Source organism: Hemiscyllium ocellatum, chromosome 13 (genome assembly GCF_020745735.1).
Source record: "Hemiscyllium ocellatum isolate sHemOce1 chromosome 13, sHemOce1.pat.X.cur, whole genome shotgun sequence".
Taxonomy (NCBI): domain Eukaryota; kingdom Metazoa; phylum Chordata; class Chondrichthyes; order Orectolobiformes; family Hemiscylliidae; genus Hemiscyllium; species Hemiscyllium ocellatum.
The window spans coordinates 25,755,715-25,776,833 of record NC_083413.1 but is presented as its reverse complement, the minus strand read 5'-3'; the positions used below and the strand labels follow the sequence as shown (position 1 = coordinate 25,776,833).

Here is a 21,119-nt window from a genome sequence, read left to right as displayed (position 1 = left end):
AGCCTGCTTGGCTACTCTCTCTCATTCCTGATGAAGGGCTTATGCTTGAAATGTCGAATTCTCTATTCCTGAGATGCTGCCTGACCTGCTGTGCTTTGACCAGCAACACATTTTCAGCAAAGGATCTGTTTCCAAGCTGTGTGACTCTTTATCGACCCATATTACAGTCTAAGATTTGAGTTGTCCAGTAGTAACATCAGTTAGGGTCATAACATTATTGGCCTTCATTTTTTAGTAAGCTTTTTCTCATTGTCTAATTATTCCCTCTTTATTAATCTTTGTCATTCTTTATTGTTTTTAAATATTCAATCCAATCTTTTGAACCTGCCATCTGGCTTGGTGCAATTATATGCATTTTCTTTAAGTTTGATGCTATCATTAACAATCTCTGCCTCAGAGATGTACAGCAGTGAGTCCAGCTGCTGCTTACTTTCTGAAACCCAGAGTTTTGCTTCAGTTGTTTAAACACTTAGTTAGACCATACCTGGAGTACTGTGTACATTTTTTGGTATTGCTATCGTAGGATGGAGTGCAAGGAAGGGTCACCAAATATGTTCAGAGCGTGGTGGGACTGTCTTATGGAGAAAGATTGAGGAAGCTCTTTAAAGTTTGGAAGAATGAGGATGATGTATTTGAAACGTACAAAATAGTTAAGGTAACAGTAGATGCAGGTAAGGTGTTCCTCCTAGCTGGGGAGTTTAGAACCATGGGCGACAATTTAAAAATAAGGGGGATGCCACATAGGCCTGAAATGAGTAGACATATTGTTTTTTTTTGTGTGTGAACCTTGGGAATCCTCTACCACAAGGGGCTGAGTCCTCAAACGAATGAATCAGCTTTATTGTCAGGTATACTCAGTACAGCAAGAAGTTTATACATTGCTATTTACAGTGCCACCTTAGGTACAAAGGTACCTAGGTAGACCATTTTTAGTTACAAGATCATGAAAAATAGAGAAATAAAATGAGCAGCATTGCAGAAATAAAGAATATATTTTTTATTGCTTTCCTTTTGCAGAACATTACAGAACAGCGGTCTTCCAACCTGTACCATGCTGACACCTAGCCTCTACTCCGCATCAGGGATTGATAGATTTCTGACTACCACTGTGCAGGGTTATATAAAGACATTGAAATGTTTGATCAGTCATGATCATATTGTTTGGCAGGGCAGGCTCAATAAACTGCAGGACCTACTCCTATTCCTATGAGTAGATATCGCATTGTGTCTTTTGATGCTTTTTGTCGGTTCTGCAATATGGCCTTAGCTGGCACCTCTTCACCATGAATATGCGATCTCTTCTCAGTTCCCCTCAGGGGGTCTGAAGGTTTTTTTCCTTGAAAGTCCTGAATTATCTCTTGTCTGCCATCGCTGTCCTTCATCTGACTAGAATTAGAATTAGATTTTATCATCACACGCCCTCAGTTTGGATGTGAACATAAGAGGTACAGTTAGTGAGTTTGCAGATGACACCAAAATTGGAGGTGTAGTGGACAGCGAAGAAGGTTACCTCAGAGTACAACAGGATCTTGACCAGATGGACCAATGGGCTGAGAAGTGGCAGATGGAGTTTAATTCATAAATGCAAGGTGCTGCGTTTTGAGAAAGGAAATCTTAGCACAACTTATGCACTTAATGGTAAGGTCCTAGGGAGTGTTGCTTAGCAAAGACCTTGGAGTGCAGGTTCATAGCTCCTTGAAAGTGAAGTTGCAGATAGTTGGGTTGGGAAGAAGGCATTTGGTATGCTTTCCTTTATTGGTCAGAGTATTGAGTACAGAAGTTGGGAGGTCATGTTTCGACTGTACAGGACATTGGTTAGGCCACTGTTGGAATATTGCGTATATTTCTGGTCTCTTTCCTATCAGAAAGATGTTGTGAAACTTGAAAGGGTTCAGAAAAGATTTACAAGGATGTTGCCAGGGTTGGAGGATTTGAGCTATAGGGAGAGGCTGAACAGACTGGGGTGTTTTCCCTAGAGCATCAGAGGCTGAGGGGTGACTTTATAGAGGTTTACAAAATTATGGGAGGCATGGATAGGATAAATAAACAAAATATTTTCCCTAGGATGGGGAAGTCCAGAACTAGAGGGCATAGGTATGGAGTGAGAGGGGAAAGATATAAAACAGACCTAAGGGGCAACTTTTTCACGCAGGGGGTGGTACGTGTATGGAATGACCTGCCAAGGGAAGTGGTGGAGGCTGGTACAATTGCACCATTTAAAAGGTATTTGGATGGGTATATGAATAGGAAGGGTTTGGAGGGATATGGGCCACATGCTGGCAGGTGGGACTAGATTGGGTGGTATATCTGGTCGGCATGGACGGGTTGGACTGAAGGGTCTGTTTCCATGCTGTACATCTCTATGACTCTAAGTAAAGGAATATAAGAAGGAGGTGAGGACTGCAAATGCTGGACATCAGAATCAAAATGTGTGGCGCTGGAAAAGCACAGCAGGTCAGGCAGCATTGAAGGAGCAGGAGAGTCAATGTTTCTGGCATAATCTCTTCATTACAGTGGAAAGAGTTCAAAGTGGCTAATCAGCGCCGCCATCTTAAAATACAAAACAATTTAGAAAGTAGAAGTGAAGACATAAAAGAAACTGAGCCAAAAAGAAAGTGTTGATGATAAAAGTCTTTATCTCCCTGGGCCTATTCAGGCTTGGAGTTTCGGTAAGCCTCCTGGGGCTGCCACTGCCACTACCAATCATTAGGAGGAGATGCCTGTGTTGCCTCTGCCTCCGGTTGCCAGGAAGAGCTGATTCTGTTGCTGCTATTGTCTCTCATGTTTGAAAGACACAGCCCTGATCATGCCTTGCTGGTCACGCCCTGCCAAACATGCTGGCAAGACTTTCAAAGAGGGGGAAAAAAAAAGAAAATGAGCAAAAGTAAAAAGAAGGAAAAAAAAAAAGAAGCAGAAGGAAGCAGTCAGCCCTGAGCCAGGAGCCGGGATGCAGTGCTGCTACTCCATCGCCACCTTGAATTGCTTGTTCCTAATTTGAAGCATTTTCCTTTAACAGATAGCTGGCTAAAGAAGAGTTACTGAAGATCTTCTGATACTTGTAACCAGAAAGAAGGACACATTGTTTTTAATGCTTTCTTTTTGCGGGCTGGATGTTTTCACTGTACTGGCCCCACACAAACAATGATTCCCTGATCAGGAGCCAGTGAAAACACTGCTGTCAAGCAATTGTTCCCGGGTTCAGAAGTCGTTGACTCCATTCTGTCAGCATTCATTGTTACAGGAAAGACAACATTATGTACAACTTGCAATGCACTCCAATAAATATAATCTTTATAACTGCAGCCATCTCTTGGTTTGAAGCAATCTATTCCTTCAATTAATACACTGTCCAAAACTAAACAAAAAAAAGTAGTGTTGTTTTTATGATATATGTCAGACAAAAAAAAAGGGTCCCAACATTGATTCATGGTGAATGCCTGTATAAACTTCCCCCAGCCAATATTTAGAAGCCAATACTGTCTCCTGTTGCTCAGCCAATTTTATGTCTATGCTGTGACTGTCTCTTGCATTCCATGAGCTCAAACTTTTCTCATGTGTCTGCTGCATAGTACTCTATCAAATGCCATTTCGGAGTTGACATATCAACAGTACTGTCATGGCAAACAGTCTCTTATCTCTTAAACTAGAGTGTTAGTTAAATACTATGTTCTCCAAAAAGAATTTCATGTTCAACTTCATTTGTCAACCTGGTTCTGTCCATGTGACTATTTCAGCCTGAGGGCAATAGAAATTTGATCTCTCGGAGAATTGGTGTACAAGAAGTGTACAGATGTTTAGCCATGATCTTACTGAATGGCAGAGTAGGCTTAAGCTTTATGATCAACTCTCGTTCCTATATATTTTATTCTTACATAAACAAATAGGGCAAGAGTTTCTAACACTAAATTCATGCTACAGGGCTACATAAAGTAGTTGCTAGGATTCAGCCCTTTTTATATAATTTATTCTGTGTACTGGCTCCCTAACAGTTCAATTCTGTTGCAACTGCAGCCGAATAGGTTTGTTTGCAACTGCATCTAGCTTAATGTGCACTTTTATTCATACCATATGACTGATTCTGGGATCTTGCTGTATGTTGTATTCACTGCCAAATTTGTTCACTTTACAGTTAACACACTGTTTTTGAGACCTCTGAGCTGTTAGTGCGACAGAGGTTGAATATTATTAACAAAGGACTTGTATTTATCTTAAATTTTGATCATTAAACTTTGCTGAGTAAATTGGAAACTGTAACTTATATCTGCACTTACTCACATTTCCAGTAGGCTTTAACCACCCTTAACAGATAGCTTCCTGTTTTCAGAAGCAAACTATTTGAATTCATAGTGGTTGGGAACTCCCCATTTCTCTTAATATTTCCTCCAAGTGGCTCTCTATTATCAATGCGTTACGTTTAGAGTTCTCAGAGTCGCTTTTGGAGTTGCTTTTTGAACAGTTCAGAACCACCTCTGTCAACAGTTTGTTTTGCTGAGTTCCTGTTTTATGTATGTAGGTTGCTGGTTTGTTTAATGTTCTTGGAAGTTGTGCTCCCCAGTAGCCAACCCTAACCAATGTTACCCCTCTCATTTTGTGGTTGGCAACTACTCAATAAAGCTTCACCATTTCAATGATAGTGATACTGGATGTTTGTTGGACCATTTCTTGGCATGTCAGCTTAATCAGCTGTCAGCTAGTAGGGATCAGTTAGTCAAGCAGCACCAACATAATAACTCTAGGCAGGTTTTGGACTATCTGTTTAGCTTCTCAGATTATAAAGGAAATGTTCAGTAAGAGGAACCTGGTCATTAACACCACCTGTCTGTATGAATAAAGTTTTGATGAGGATGGAAAAAGCCATATGAAGTGGACAGGATAATGGTTTTATAAAGGGTGCAGCAGCCCAAAACTTCAAATGCCATTTTTATTGCTGTACTTCAGATTTTGCAACCACAGTTCAGTGACTCACCACGTAGAACACTCATCTTCAACTCATTATGGTGTCAGCTTCCTGCCTCAGTGTCATCTTGAAAATCCAAAATGTCTTCAAGCCTGGAGTTTTTAAAATATTTCCTGCACTGCTTGCCAAGCCCATATGTGAACTAATGCCTACAACTACTTGAAAACTACAGGTGTGAAAGTGCTTGAAGAACATAGTCTGATCCCACCTTTCCTTTGCCCTCCTTTCTTTTCTGTTCACTTGCATCATCAGGTGAAGTGAAGGGCTGAGATCGGCTCAGACATCCACCACCCTCCTCGGTCTCTTCCCACGCTCAACCATCACCCTTATTCACCATCCTTTGTAATCCTTATTCTGTAATTCAGCTTTTTGCTAACCTCCCTTTATGCTATTGCTTCCTTTTTCCAACTTTGAAATCACATTGCAAGATTTACTTTGAGCTGAATGAGGACCATAGCCTTTTTTTATTTCAAAAATATATTTTACTCATATCTTAGTTCACTAAAGTGGTTTGTATTGTACAAAAGCATATGGAGAAACAAACAAACACTGGAGTTTGACTCTATCCAACAAATCAAAGGCATTTCTTTCTTGTACAAGACTATATTTACATGTTTTTGAGACATCAAGGGGGGGTCCAATATCCAAACGAATCCCCTTTAACTTCAGTTGAAAGATTTTAGACAGTGGTCTTTCCCCACTAACACTTTGGTGGCAGCTACCCCATGTTTTAGTGCATCTTGGCATGTAGTCCTGGATCTTTAGAATATGCAGGTCAGCCACACATGGTCAAAGGCAACTCCTTGCCCTGGAAGACCAACAAGTTTTGGCAGATCAAAGTGGGTGTTTTTCACCAAGTTGATGGTCGTCCAGGCGCAGTCGATGTTTGACTCAGTGTGTGTCCTGGGGAACAAACCATAGACTACAGAGTCCCAAGTCACAAAGCTGCTCGGGACAACCATGAACAAAAACCATTATGTCTTTTCAAAGGTACATTCCCGATGCAGATGTGTGACAGTCCCTGCCCTGCTTCGAAGGCAGGGTGCAATGGCGCAGAGTGTCTAGGTGTACATAGTTTTCAGGCTACAGAGCAGGGTTCTGATTCTCAAGCTCTGGAGGTCTGCTGTATCTGAAGAATTGCCTATTATGTTTACTCCTGAGCAGTCGTGTATAATTCAATAAGCATGTAGTAAGAGAGGAAAAGGTTGACAAAATATCAAGAAATGCTTCATGAAATGTTAATATGCTGACAGTAACTTGTAGGGAGGGTTAAAATGTGATGAAGGGATGGGGTTAATATGCATATTGTCTGTACTGACAAAATTCAGTTGGGGGTTGTTAGTCTTAAGTGACCTCCCATTGTTGTAGATCTTTTTCTTTTTTAACCTGGCTGTGTGGCAATAGCTCTGCGCAAGTATATTACTCCTTAATTGTGCCCCTGTCTACTTTACAGCGCTAACAAGGTTTATAATAAGGATCTTGAGAGCAAGCTTTGGTAAATGTATGAAGTGCCTGGAGTAAGATAGAGAGCAAAGGTCACTGTGCTGTTATTGTTATGTCAATTAGCTTGTCGATTGTACACAGGCGGGAGGCGAGGCGGGAAGGCACACTGTGCGACAAAGTGGGCAGCTGTGATTTTGTAAATTAACAACTTGCTCTGAACTTCTCTATTTATTTTCCAATCTATTTCCCCATTGAACTGTCACCCCCTCCCCCATCCACCTCTAGTCAAGTCATAGGAAGACCGTTCAAGATCCATTTTTAAAAAAAATTTGACATGAAGTGAGATAAGTTTCCAGATACATTCTGAGCTTCCTATGTATGAAAAGAAAGAGAAAGTTTTAGGAAAGGTGGGAAGTAGTATAATAGTAGGGGAGAGGCTGACATGTAGATTAGCTGCAGAAGGATTCAATTGGTGTTGAGTTTAAAAGTTTCAGGTGGAACTTTAGGAAAGATTGGCTGGCAGCTGGTGTGGAGATCCCACCCCCTTCTACTTTACCTGTTGAGCAAGGTCTGGATATAAGAGAATCTGCTTTAAAAAAAACAGACACAGACTCAATCTGAGATAAAACTCCCACCGTACACATAGCACAAACCTGGAGCCAGGAGACGGGACAGCAGTGCTTATCAACATTGCTGCAAATATGCTGTACTTGGAGAATGCAGCACAGTCACAATACAGTGAGGTAAGTGGATCAGAAATTCCGCAAAGTTCACACCCACTTCTGCACGATTTCTGTTCAGATTGGTTCCCAGTAAGGTTTATTCAATTGCTAATCAGATGTATCTTCGCTAACCAACATTTGGACATGCAATTTTCAAATAAATGATTTAAATTTGCCACTTTATGACAGATTGAGTTTTCACAGTTTGGTTAAAGGCTGCTTTTCTGTTTTAAATCTCAGCTGTCACTATAATTTGTGACGGCTTGAAAATCACACCCAAGTTCAATGCTAGCTTTTGATAAGGATGGCAGCTTTGTAAAATGCTGTTAATTCATTTATTGAATCATCTTCAGTCAATGGCTGAATAAGTATAGCAAGCTTTCTGTAGTGTTTGAAGTCTGATGGTTGTATTGGGGGTTGACAATAAAACTCTTTTAAACTTTGTAAACTCCAGTCTTTCGGTATTGCGCAGTAGAGAGCTTTGGAAACTGTCAATTTCTGAGAGCTATGATTGTCTTGAAGAGTAATAGTTCTGTTTTACTTTATGAGAAGGTAATAAGAAAGAGTCAGCAGTATTCAGTGTGCTACATAAATAGGTTTGGATTTTCCAAACTGCACTGCCATTCAGTCATTGACTTGCCCAAATTCATATTGGGGAAAGTCTGGATTGAATCTTGCAAATGATTTGAAGTTGACTGAGAGCATTTACTAAATTTTCTCGTGAATTCAAAAAGACAGGTGAGCTGGAAGTGTCACATATACAGAGGGCAAAGAAACCTGTTTTGAAGAGTGTAGATCAACTTTGGTTTGCTTAAAAAAAGCACCTTTTTCAGTGAAAGAATGTCCTTTCAAAAGAAGCGGCTCAGAAGTAGCCTCTGTTTTTTTTTGGCCGAAACAAAACAATTACCAAACCACAAAACGCACTGTACAGATTTTCAAAACTGAAGAACACGCTGAAGAATTAAGCAGCAATTCGTGGATCCTTTTTTGTAATCCTATCTTGATATATTCAAAGTTTACAAATTTTGTTTACCGCAATTGAAGTTTTCGTGTTTATTGAATCACTAATTATCACATAATTTAAATTGTGATACAAATAACAGAAAAGTCAGAATATCATAGATTTTTTCCAGATATGATAACTGCTTATGTAATCAAAATAATGCAGAACTCCCAAAAACGTAACTGCAAGAAAATCTTTTTTACAAGATCAAATATATCGCCATAACTCACCTTAGCTGCACGAAAGATGAAAGGTAGGCTTCTCTTTAAAACTCTGAATCATCTAAGCCGGGACACAGTTTCTGTACTGGACTTGAGTTCACAACTTGATCCCAAAGGAAAGCATAAAATCAATAAACATTAATTTTAGAAAAAAAATGCAAGAATCTGCAGGCAACTGTTTGACATAGAAGCATATTTTGGAAACGTTCTCAAACACTGCAGAGATTGAATGGCATTTTATTGCAACTGAGACCCAGCACTTATTTTCTCCATTTTACATAAGTTTAGAATTGTCACGCATGCTGTTTCATGATGGTTAGAAAATGTAAACAAATTAAATAATTTAATTTGTCGTCTTAAGCCACTGATTATTTAGTTTCTTATGAATGTGCTGCTGCAGTCTGTGAACTGAGTGAGATAAGTAAGCAATCTCTGCAAACTGAAGAGCACTTTGGAGCAACAATTTAAATAGCACTGTTGTCTAGCATCATTAGATGTAAAGCCTAGCTCTGAAACATACAGATGGTAATAAAGGTACCATATAATCAATGCGTTGTGGAATGTCAGCAAAGGCTATTTCACTGGTGATTCACCCAAATTGTTGAGTATTTTACTCGGTTCTGGGGAGTCGACGAATGTGTGGAGTGTGTCTTCTACCAAACCAGCACCTGGCTGCTTTGGTGTACCCTGCATTTTCATCACATCAGCTAAAACTATTTTGATTCCCATCTGAGAGAGGTTTAGAGTATTCTAAGTAATTGCAGTGTTCAATCAGGCTAAAGAGAACAAAGTTAAAACATTCACAGTGGTTGCATGTTACTGCCCTTTAATGTTGATCAAAGTAAACTGTCGTATCTAAGAGAAGTAATTTATGAGTCTAAAAATTCTGTTTTTTGACAGTTGTCCTGAGAATATAACGCAAAGCTTTTCAGTCTTCTGATATTTCTGATTCCAGAACTAGATAAAACCAGGTCCTTTCCCAAAGTTCACTTGGCAATCAAGTTCTAGTTATTGACCTTGTTTTATTAATGTAATCCAAAACAGTAAACATTGGAATCGTAAACAGGTCTGCCAGCATCACTGGACAGAGTATGCTTGGGGATTCTGCCACCCTCCCATCACTGATCCAGGCCTTCTCACTCTGCCATTGATTGAAGCCATGTGAGCAATTAATGTCCAGCAAATATGCTCCTCATGCTGCTACTGGCATTCAGTTAGCAGTGGACAAGTCAGAGACCAAGTGGCAACCCAAAAATCAACCTTTTGGCAGAGTTGTTCACTGGCTATGTTGGGCATATTCCTTATACAAAAGTCTGATTAAAGAGATCAGCATTGAGAAGAGGGGGCCCACAGAGAACCACTCTCCTGCCCTTACTGTCAACATCATTTGCCCTATGATACCCATCCCACGCACTCACCTGTGGCCCTGGGTTAGTGCGCCACTGGCAGCTATCACTACTTCTTCCTTGGTGGTGCTGCATGCAATGGAGAGCTTCTGTTTTCTGATTGGCCAGCATCTTTCAAGAAGGGGAATTTCTCTGTCTCCTTCGTCCCATCCTTGAGCCCACTTCCAGCTGCCAGAGGGTTATTCCTCCCTAAAAGAAGGCAGCATCGTACTCCGGCCCTAAGATTTTTGTTGTCTCAGTTACATGATACTAAATGTTTTGGTTGATGACCTGGTGGGAGCTATGTTATTGGTAATTGAATTATATAAAGTTAAAGTTGATAAAATGCGGAGCTGAAAAAATACAGCAGGTCAAATAGCATTGAAGGAGCAAGAAAGTCGACTTTTCTGTCTGGACCCTTCATCAGAATGGAGTTTTTCCAGCTCCACATTTTATCGACTCTGACTTCCACATCTGCAGTTCTTACTATCCCCTATATAAAGTTAAAGTTCTTTTCAGTTTGCTTTGTGCTGGTGGTGGGGAATAGTTGTGGTGAGGGTTTTGAGGATGGGGCTGGGATGAATTGTAGCCAGATGAACAGCGAGAAGAGGGAAGGAGAGCAAATTTGTCCTTAAAATCCAACAAATTTCCTCGCATTTATAGTTGATTATTGGGTAAGACAGAAAGTGGATGACTTCTGTGTTCTTTTGATCAAGGGCTCAAAACAGATGGAGAGAACTAACACTTCAGAGAATAGCTTTTTAATCTCACATGTGATTCTCAGAAACAATTCTGTTTTGTTTTGAGAAGTATGATGCCCAAACTCATTTAGTTCTTGTACCTAAAAGCTACTGGAAGTGACTTTAGTTATTGGTTATCTTGTAATTTAGAATTTGTTGCTGTTTTGCATTTGAAGTCCTGATCACAAGGAGGATCTGGCACATTGCATATTTCTTTGGTCATTGGGGCTTTAGCGCTTCCGTCAGGTCAACACCACTTCTGTTTTTGTGACGTTTATTTAACCTGGGTCTAAAGGCTTTGGTATAAAATGAGGCAAAAAGTATTAATTTCCAAGTCAATCCTTGAGTATTGATCAGATCTTCCATTTTTAATCGGCTTTTGCTATCCCTGTTTAAATCTTTCTTTTTCTGTCTAAAGATAAACCTCACTTGGAGATCTTTCTTCCAGAAGTTGTTCTCTTGGTGAAGCAATATTTTAGTCAGTAGTGATAGTTTTTCCTGTTTTAATGTGTTGATGATTCATTATCCGAATGTATGCTGAAACATTCTGCAGCCCAGGAGGCAGAGGTGGCAAGTCAGTTACTGCCATCCTGCGCAAATGCGAAGCAGCAAATCATGAGTAATGTTTTCAGCTAGTCTATCATAACCAGCACTTTTTGACTGCACACTCCCACCTTGGTATTTCTATTTTAATGAGCATATAATACAAAATCTTGTTTTGAGGAAAGACAACATTCGTATAAATTTATTGCAAATTTTGAAAGTTCCCTTTAGGGTTCTACTCTCCTTTTTAAGGGAAAATGTCTGGTAAATGTTGACAACTGCATTGACCTGCTGTGAAATTTTTTGGTCAAATTAATTTGTCTGAATAATTAGTTGAAGTTACAAACTTGATTTCTAGTTCATGTATGACCGTGCTCGCCATATCACCACACCACCACCACAATCCACCCCAACCTAATTTTAAAAATTATCAAGGGTATAGATGAATTAGCTTCTGTAAATCAAATAGTAGTTGAAAGATCTATGCACTGATTAATTCTTAATTTGTTTTATAGACCTGCAGATTTTGAGATTTAATAGTGTTCAAAATACTATGCAACTTATTATGGCCTCAAACTTTTTTTGAATGTTCTGGTGCCCTGAATGGCAAGAGCCAGTCATTGGTTGTTCCATGGGAATTTATGTATAACCAACCATACTGGTTTTATGCTAAAACATTGCTATGCACAGTTTTCTTCTATTGTCCACTTTGCTTCTGCGTCTGCCAACAGGACTCCACATGTCTCATTTAAAGAGGTTTGGGTCCCCAAAACATTAGAACACACATTCCTGCATTTACTTCAGTTCGAAACGGTTAAAAAATTGCCTAGAGTATTTTAGGCATGATTGGACCCGAGCAACTGTTATTGGCACTTTATGCCGATTTTTAATATTTTCTTTTAAAATGTCTTTATTAATATCTACACAGTTTTTTTTAACCTCAAACCATTTTTAAAAACATCAAATTTCTGCATGTTAAAGATGAAATCTCCTGCACTTCTATCAGCATTGTTGCTTACTGTCAAATTTTAGTGAGGTGAGCAAGCATTTGAGGCTATCTGCTATCTAAACTTTTCTTGAGCCTTGATGTGGTTGGGTCCCATAAGGCGCTATTTAGTCACACTAAATCCCCAGTTTCTTTTTACCATTTCAAACCATCTTTTTGAGCCCCTTTCCCTGTTTGCTATATATACTCAACTCCAACATTAAGTGTGTCAGCTAAGCTTTGTAATCATAAAGGTTGTTTAGTTCCCTCTACCATTTATCTTCCTCTTGCCTACTGAATGAAACTTAAGGTTCCCCAATACTAACCCTGAAGTTACATTTTCGTCTGTTTTAATTCCAAACTTCTTTCTTATGACTGTGCTTTTCGAGCTTATCTTGTCCATGAGACCCACCTCTGGCTTCATTTCCCATTAGTCCACTAAACTGCTGGTCACTGAACTTCCTTTCCTGGCTCTCAAGTTTATCCGATGACATTATTAATCAACCTCTATTCTTGCCTGAGGTCCCTCTCTCCTTTAACTCTTCTATCATCATCTCTCTTCAGGGGAAAAAAGATTGCCTTCATCTTTACAAACGAAAAGTGCACCTTGACTCTCATTTTTGTCTGTAAAGCCCTTTAATATGCTGGCTGATGCTTATAAAATTCATGATCGTTCTTCCTGCGACTTCATGTTTGAATTCCTTTAGTCGAGGTTTCCATTCCTGTCACAATATTGAAAGAACACTCATCAAAGTCATAAATGATATCTTGTGTGACAATAGAAAACTATCCTTCCTCAACTTTATCAACCTGTCTACTATCATTCCATCCTCAGTCAATGCCTGTCAACTGTCATTCGGCTGGATGGGAATAAGTTGTCCTATTTCCATTCTTATCTGTTCAGTCATGGCTAGAAAATCAATGCAGCAGTTTCTCTTGCTGTCTCTGTTGTATCTGCTGCCTTGTATCGATCTTTTCTTGATTCTCCTATTTCTTAACCATGTGTTGTCCATTGGAAACATTATCCTACAACAGTGTCAGTTTCCCATGACGCAATATGACATTTAGTTCAACTTCATTATATCTCCTCACCATTCCACTGTCTATAAGTTGCTACTGTTGAGCAGATATTTTCTTCAACTAAATGTCGGTCTATGGAAAGGTTATGGCAGAGGAAATCATTTTTTCTGTTGTATCCATGCTGGCTGTCTGCAAGTGTTATAGGGAGTTAGCTAGTCCTCTAACCCCAAACACAGATGCGCATAGACAGACAAGGATGTACGCATACAACTCACGGGAGACACGGTTGCAGCCAGGGCCACATTTTTCTCTGGCCAGGTGCTTATCCGATTCTCTTTTGAAAACCACAATAAAATGTGCCTTCACCATGCTCTCTGACGATGTGTTCTAGATCTGAATCTCTTTCTGTACAAAATCCTTTTTTCTTCATGCTATTGTTGGTTCTTTTGCCAATTACCTTTTATATAGATGTCCTCTGATTCCTTCTGATCAATTTCTTTACAGTTACTCTGCCCACAACTTCTTTCTTTTCAACACCTGTTTTTGAATCTCATGTAATCTTTTTCATACAGAGAAAATTCAACTACCTCAACCTATCCACAAAAATGAATTCCCTCTTAGCTCGAACCTATATGTCTAAATTCTGTATAAAAGCATGATAAATGCTCAGCAACAGATAAACAGAAGCTGAGGCAGAACTGGAAGATTAATCTGAGCTATCAACATCTTATCTCCATCAGCACCCTCCATCCACTACTCTCACACCTACCCTCCCAAACTATGGCATAAATACTGACTCTTCACACTTCACTTCAGCTTTGATGAAGAGTCATTGAGACTCAAAATGTTAGCTTGCTCTGTCTCCAAGGATGCTGTGCGATCTGCTGTGATCTCCAGCATTTGTTTTCAATACAGAATCCAGCATCTGCAGGTAATCTGTTTCTAGAGTTGGGAGATGTTACAGATGTGGAAATTAGTGGTCTTATAATGGCATGTAGAATTGCAGTATAGAATAATTGCTTTTCTTGATCTGCATTAACAGCATGGAGTTGGGTTTGACAGACATCATTTCAGAACTAACTTAATACTTCCAAGTTTTGTGCTACTTGAACTGAGGATAGTATTAGACCTCAAGGGCATAGAAAGGTTGATTGTTTTTCATTAAATTTCACATGCACACAATGTAAAGTGACATATTTTAGTAGGATAAAGCAAGGACTGCAGGCGCTGGAGATCAGAATCAGAGAGTGGTGTTGGAAAAGCACAGCTGATCAGGCAACATCCGAGGAGCAGGAGGATTGACATTTCGAGCATAGAGCTTATGCTCGAAACATCGATTCTCCAGTTCCTTGGATGTTGCCTGACCTTTTTCAGCACCATACTCTTTGACATATTTTAGTAAGATGACTGAAATGTAGTGTAGAATAAAGGTTGCAATTCTAAAAGCCATGAAGGAGCAAAAGGACCTTGGAGTGTTTGTACAAAATAATTAAAGGTGACAGGGCAAGTTTAGAAAGTGTTAAAAAAAGTGCATAATATGCTGGGTTTTATAAATAGCATGCAATGCAATAGGAAGAAACATGCAAAAAACATTGATCCAGCCTAAACTGCAGTACTGTGGCTAATGGCGACAATACTTTAAGAATTTGGGCACACCTAAATACAATGGGTCTCAGTTATGTAATTATTTGATGTTCTCATTCCTGTTTTCGATCTCACCTGTGTCCTTACCCCTCCCCAGCTCTGAAATCTCCTACAGCCCTAGATCCCATTAAGATGATTGTCATCCGTCAACACTAGCATTTGTTCAGCATTGTTTTTTCCTCTAAAGCACCTGAGTTCTGCATTACCTTCTTAAATCACAGCCTCTTGTGCGTAAAACTTACCATTCGTAAAACTTGCCTCACTGACCAAGCTTTTGGTCATCTGGCCTTAATGCCTTTACAGACCCAAGCGAATGCTGTGGTGATGCAGGTCAAATTGCACCTGGCCACTGGTGAAACTTAAATGCAATTAAGGTCTGAAATATAATCCTGATGTTAGTAATGATAAACATAAGATGTAGGAGCAGAAGTAGGCTTTTCAATCTGTTGAATCTGTTCTGCTACTCAATGGGATCATGTTTACCTGGATGTTCCTCAACCCCACTTAGCTGTCTTTTCCCCATTACCCATGATACCCTTACTGATTAAAAATCTATCTCCATCTTGAATATACTTAACAACATAGCCCTCTGCAGTAAAGAACTTCACAGATTCCATTACTTCTGGGATAAGAAATTCCTTTTTCTTAAGTGAATGATCCCCATACTCTGACATTATGCCCTCTGATTCTCAGCTGTACTACAAGGAAAATCACCATTCTGTATCTACCCTATCAAGTCTTCTACACTTTAATAAGGTGCCTCTCGATCTTCTAACTTACAGAACTATCATTGTCAGAAAAACCAATGTCCATAAGGGAGGGAAATCTTCTATTAGTACCTGGTCTGGCCCACATGTGACTCCAGACCCATAACAATATGGTTGACTCTTAACTGCCTTCTGACATGATTGAGAAGGTCACTTAGTTCAAAGGCAGTTAGGGATGGGCTAACCTTATAAGTGACACCCAAATTCTTTGGTTGGGGAAGAAATTGCTGCTCAATGTCAAATTTTGGTTGATGATTCTCCAGTGAAGCCCTTGGGATAGTTTACTATATTCTAATTTATTTCACACTGATTTCCACACATCATTTTTACATTCTGGAAATTACAGCATAAATTGTTGTTAGAAATTTTAGCAATAAAAAAAATCAGTGCACTTTCAGAGCAGTTATAATTCAAGATTTTCTGACAAGTTCACTTTATTTCATAGACTCCTTTCATTCGCTTATTATGTTGATAAGCCTGTTAAACATAATATAATGAGAAGCTCGTTGCCAGTTTATGGGTTGAGCCATAGAATTTCTCATCAGACAAGAGTTTTGAATTGGCACTGCGTTGTAATACCTTCCCACCAAAAATGTAAACCTGCAGAAGTTGTGATCCATTCACCCTGTTGGTCAGTTTGCAAGATGAATGCACAACTCCCAATAGCTTTGTGCACGTTAAGTAAATAATAGTAATAGGAAGACCCTCTGTCTAAAGTATTGCCACCTAAATATCACATGCACAAAGGCTATTGAGACTACACATTCTTAACTTGCATATGGAGTAAATTTATTGGATAGCCTTCACCTTCACAATTATGTGGCTGCCTTATTAATAGTTATCCTCCGGATAATGCTCCTTGGTAATGACTTCTGAATATATGGTATGAGTACTGATCATTTTCTAATCATCCACCACATGTGGCTCTGAGTTGTGGTGATTTATGGCTGCTGTATTTGATGTTTGCTGTCAGTTAGATCTATCAACCTGAATTTAAAAAAAATACAATAAAGTGCCGAGTAAGTGCAGTACAGACTAATTGGAAACCCAAAAGTGGAAAGGTGTCCATGTTTGAAGTTGGATTCTTCGTTGGTAAGTGTTTGAAAATATCAGAAGATATTTATGATGATTGCACATCTATGTGTGATTTTAATTTATACCAGATATGATGTCAGCACTCATGTATTTTGTTCATAACTGTGACACTATCACAACTGTGGAGGGCCTGTGAATGGCAGAAGAGAGAGCAAGAAGCAGGAAGTGTGGCAGTAATTTTAATTTATAAGCAATCTGTGTATCAGGTTAGTTTCCTGCAGGTTCACATTCATTAATGAGATTGCCTAAATGTGTGTGTTATGAATAAGATATTTGGGCTGTGGTTGTGCCCCACCTGTACTTCAGCAATGACAAATGGCAAGCTGAGTTGGTGTGTACAGGTACATAAATGGTCTCTAAGTCATCTATCAAAGTTCTGTCACACATTATTTGTCACTTTCTTACTATGACTATGTAGGCGAGAATTCTGTGATAGAATATTTCTTTTGGACTATTATCCTCCCCATGTGAGTATATTCCGTGTCTGATGTGTCCTCTAGAAATAGTTAGCTTTCAACTACCATCATTTAGGGAAAAAAGATTACGTAGTAATTTCTGTTTGACGGAGCCTTGCTATGTGCAAATTGGCTGTCGCATTCTCTTGTATTACAACAATGTCTATCCCTTAAAAAGAATTTCATTGGCTACAAGCACTTAAGTTTGTAATTTGAGTTCTATAAAAAATTCAATTTTTCTTTTTGGTTTTGGTTTACTTATATTCTAGTGAATGTGCTTTTTCATTCATGAAAGTTCTATTGTTTGTGAACATTCAGATTTGCATAATTAATCAATAATGGTGTTTAGCACCATGAAATGTTTTAAGAATTTGACTCTACAGTTTCTCTCAATAAATGTAATACATTCCATTATACATTGTGAATTGTGATTTTACATTTTTTTAAACATCTAGAAAAATTCTGTATGGTCTCAGTCTGACCGAAGAGTTTTCTTGTTTTTATCCTGGGTGTAGAGTGTAGAATGATTCATGGGACAGGTGGTTAGGCTTAAAAGTGATTGTTATTCAGCCTGAGGCCACCTTGTTCTGTAGGTTGACTGTCTATTTCATAGGCTGAAATTATTCCAGATATTCAATTTTACTTAAGCTGTGTTATACGTTTTGGCCTTCTCCTCTGAATTGTGCATCTCAAGGCACAGTAGCGGTATGCTTTTGTTGCATGCCACAGTTGTTGTAATGGAAGTGACCCAGGATATACCGGAATGATAACCACTTGAAAGTTGACAATATCCAAGAATCTTTGCAAAAAATTAAGTCAGACAATCTAGATAGTGAACGTTTGGCACAGCTGAGTGTGGGGAATGTAAATGGGAAGAGAATGAAACGGGGCACATGTGTGATCAGTGGCTGTTGGCTATTGAGAAAAAAATGAATCTGTTACATCCAAAAATTCAAGGTAGGACAGTTAAGGTACAAAGTCATGCTTAACGCTAGTTTCAAATCCGATTCCAACTAAAGAACTTCACAAAAAATAAATCTGTTTAAAATGAATTTGAGGTTTTGACCCAATTCCCAAAAAAGGTTGATCTGTTAGTCTCATCGACTCTGCAATTCCTAATGTTAAAAGCAAGTGTTATGTGTGTAAATATAATTGCAAGTGATCAAAGCCAAAGAGCTATGATGACACACATCACATGTGGAAGATTTCCATACTGTTTGTGTCAATGCACCTTTTTTGTTTTTAAGATTTGGCCAAGGTTTTTGTGATGTATTTGATCTGAAATGGGATCAATTGTGCTGTCTGTCTGGTCCAAGTTGTACGTATAAAAGGATGAAGTGAATGCTATTTGCCAAAATCCACAAAAATGCAACCCCTGTTCTTTTTACGTTAATGACTGTAATCATCTTAACCTAAAAGTACCTTTCTATATAATTTTTAAAAATTCACTGATACCAGTTTTAATTGAGCTTGTTGAACATTGTGATCACCTTGGATTATCTGAAATTCTCCTGAAGTTTCGAAGTGTAGCCTACAAAGAGTTAAATTGATTCACATGTCCTTTTATTTTTAAGGCAGTGTCTCGTCTGATTTGAACTTTGCCTCTGGACAAAGTGTATCTACAAGCATCATTGACTATTGCACAGGGCCATCTTTGCAGGTGCTATTTTCTATCTGAGGCACCAGCTCTAATCTCAATCACTTATTAGCTTCTTACCATCTGCAAACACACTGAATACAAGTTGGATACCCACCAAAGGTTTCAGGTTGACACTCTTGATGGTCTCATTTTTGGTGCGTGATCTCTATCTTTTCCTACAGTATGAGCATGACTAGTGTATAGTCACAAAATTGCGTCTCTTGTTGGGATAGTTGGATTTGCTCTGAATTGAGAAGTCTAATATAATTAGTGTCTTAGAGATGTACAGCATGGAAGCAGACCCTTTGGTCAAACTCCTCCACACTGACCAGATATCCCAACCTAATCTAGTCCCATTTGCCAGCACTTGGCCTATATCCCTTTAAACCCTTCTTATTCATATACCCATTCACATGCCTTTTAAATGTTGCAATTGTATCAGCCTCCACCAGTTCTTTTGGCAGCTCATTCCATGCATGCATCACCCTCTGCGTGAAAACTTTGCCCCTTAGATCCTTTTTATATCTTTCCCCTCTTACCCTAAACCTATGCCCTCTGGTTCTGGACTCCCCCCACCCCAGGTAAAATACTTTGTCTATTTATCCTATCCATGCTCCTCAAGATCTTATAAACCTCTGTGAGGTTGCCCCTCCAGCCTTTGATGCTCCAGGGAAAACAGCCACAGCCTATTCAGCCTCTCCCTATAGCTCAAATCCTCCAACTCTGGCAGCATCCTTATAAATCTTTTACCAGTTCAATTCCATTTTTTCTGTGATTATTCATGTTAAGGATGTACACTTAAAAATTCATTTGTCTCACTGCATTCCAGATTCATTTGCTTTCATCCATCCAACCTCATACAAATAACTAAGCTTCAGTGTGAGAGTCTAAATTGTACATGTTCATCCATTAGCAGTACCAAAGGCAAGCTTTCTCCTGTTGTCTGTCTGTCTTCAGGTAGAATTATTATATTTCAGTGACCAAGTGGTCAGAGTTCCTTAGAAATCATGGGAATACTTAGTGTTGAGTTGCTGGAAGACCTTGTACATGTTTTGATTTATTTACTTCAGAAATATTTTGAGGTCCACACATGAATAACTTGTGTCATAGCATGTGGTGAGTGGCACATATTTTAGAGGAACAAGTGGCTAACACTGTCCACTACTGAATTGGTTATAGATTCATTGACAGAAATTGATCCATTAGCATTATTTCATGCAGTTCAGCGTGTTCAGCCCAGCCTTTTCTTATCCAGCAATTCCTATGCTCCATGTTAACTTATCACAGGCAAGATAGCAAGCTTATGACTTTCCTACCCTGCATGGTTCTATGTCACACCAGTTTGAGTTGCTCATTGAGTTTTTGCAATGATTCTAGCAACAGCAGGAAAGCCAGTCCTTGCATTCTGACTGCTTCCTGACTTCTGTGCCGCTTCATAATTTGCCTCGGCCAGTGCACATCTCTAGATTGGTTTTAATCACTGCGCTGCTACTCTTCCAAAACAGGGCACTTTCTTGCCATCGAATCTTTTGTATGTCAGCTGTGAACTGGCAAGAGTCACTAACTGAGTGCCGGCAACTCTAAATGACAGTGGAGCCTTAGGGATTAAAGCTTTGGCTCGTCTTTTGAGTTCTTCACAACAATGATGTTGAGATTTTTAAAAAATTAAGTACAATATAATTTGGTTGATGGGTGTGAGAAATTTTAAGATTTGAATCTCTTCAGTAGTGCATGACACAATGCAGTTGCATTTACTAAATGGGAAGGAAGGTGTGTCATGTTATTTAATCACTCAAGTGGTTTTGAAATTGCTGACATGCACATTACACGTGTCTTTGGAGTTGGTGTAAATTTGTTTTCTGTCAAAAAGCAAGGTGTTCATTAATTCAGGGGTGGTTCTTTCTCTACAGGACCACCAATTGGGAGCTTAAAGCCCCACCCATGGGTGATGCTGGCACAGCACTAATATTTGGCCTTTTGGAAGATCCGAACATTTCCCAGACTCCTTTTCATGGAACTTCAGAAAACTTTGCTTGAAGTATTCAAGTTCTGTCATTTGTTACATGAGATCATTTTTGACCTCTTACTTTCACACTGGAAATCCCAATTTTGATTTCCATGCTTCAAGGAATGGCTACAAAAGAAGGAAATCTGGCATAGAAAATGGCTGGAAAAGATAAGTCATGGAGTCATACAGCATGGAAACAGACCCTTTGGTCCAACCTGTCCGTGGCAATCAGGTTTTCCAAATAAACTAGTCCCATCTGCCTGTGTTTGACCCATATCCCTGTCAACCTTCCCCATTCAAGTATCTGTCCAAATGTCTTTTAAATGTTGCAACTGTACCTGTCTGTATCACTTCCTCCGGCAGTTTATTCCACATATAAACCACCGTCTGCGTGAAAATGTTGCCTCTCGGCTGCCTTTTAAATCTTTCTCTTCTCACTTTAAAAATATTTCCTCTAGTTTTGAACTCCCCCCATCCTTTGCTGTTCACCAC

The 21,119-nt window shown here is 39.2% G+C and overlaps 1 protein-coding gene across 4 annotated transcripts in view; it reads left to right on the top strand.

Annotated features, from left to right (window-relative positions):
• The first annotated feature begins 6,984 nt into the window (after positions 1 to 6,984).
• The window catches only part of tp63 (tumor protein p63), a 108,331-nt gene continuing 94,196 nt past the window's right edge, over positions 6,985 to 21,119 (top strand). For 3 of the 4 annotated variants that reach the window (XM_060834651.1, XM_060834650.1, XM_060834652.1), the window contains exon 1: positions 6,986 to 7,143. In XM_060834651.1, the coding sequence (XP_060690634.1) occupies positions 7,102 to 7,143 (42 nt within the window). In that variant the 5' untranslated portion in view covers positions 6,986 to 7,101. Of the gene's footprint in view, positions 7,144 to 21,119 lie in introns of all 4 variants that reach the window. The other variant, XM_060834653.1, reaches the window with a different exon arrangement.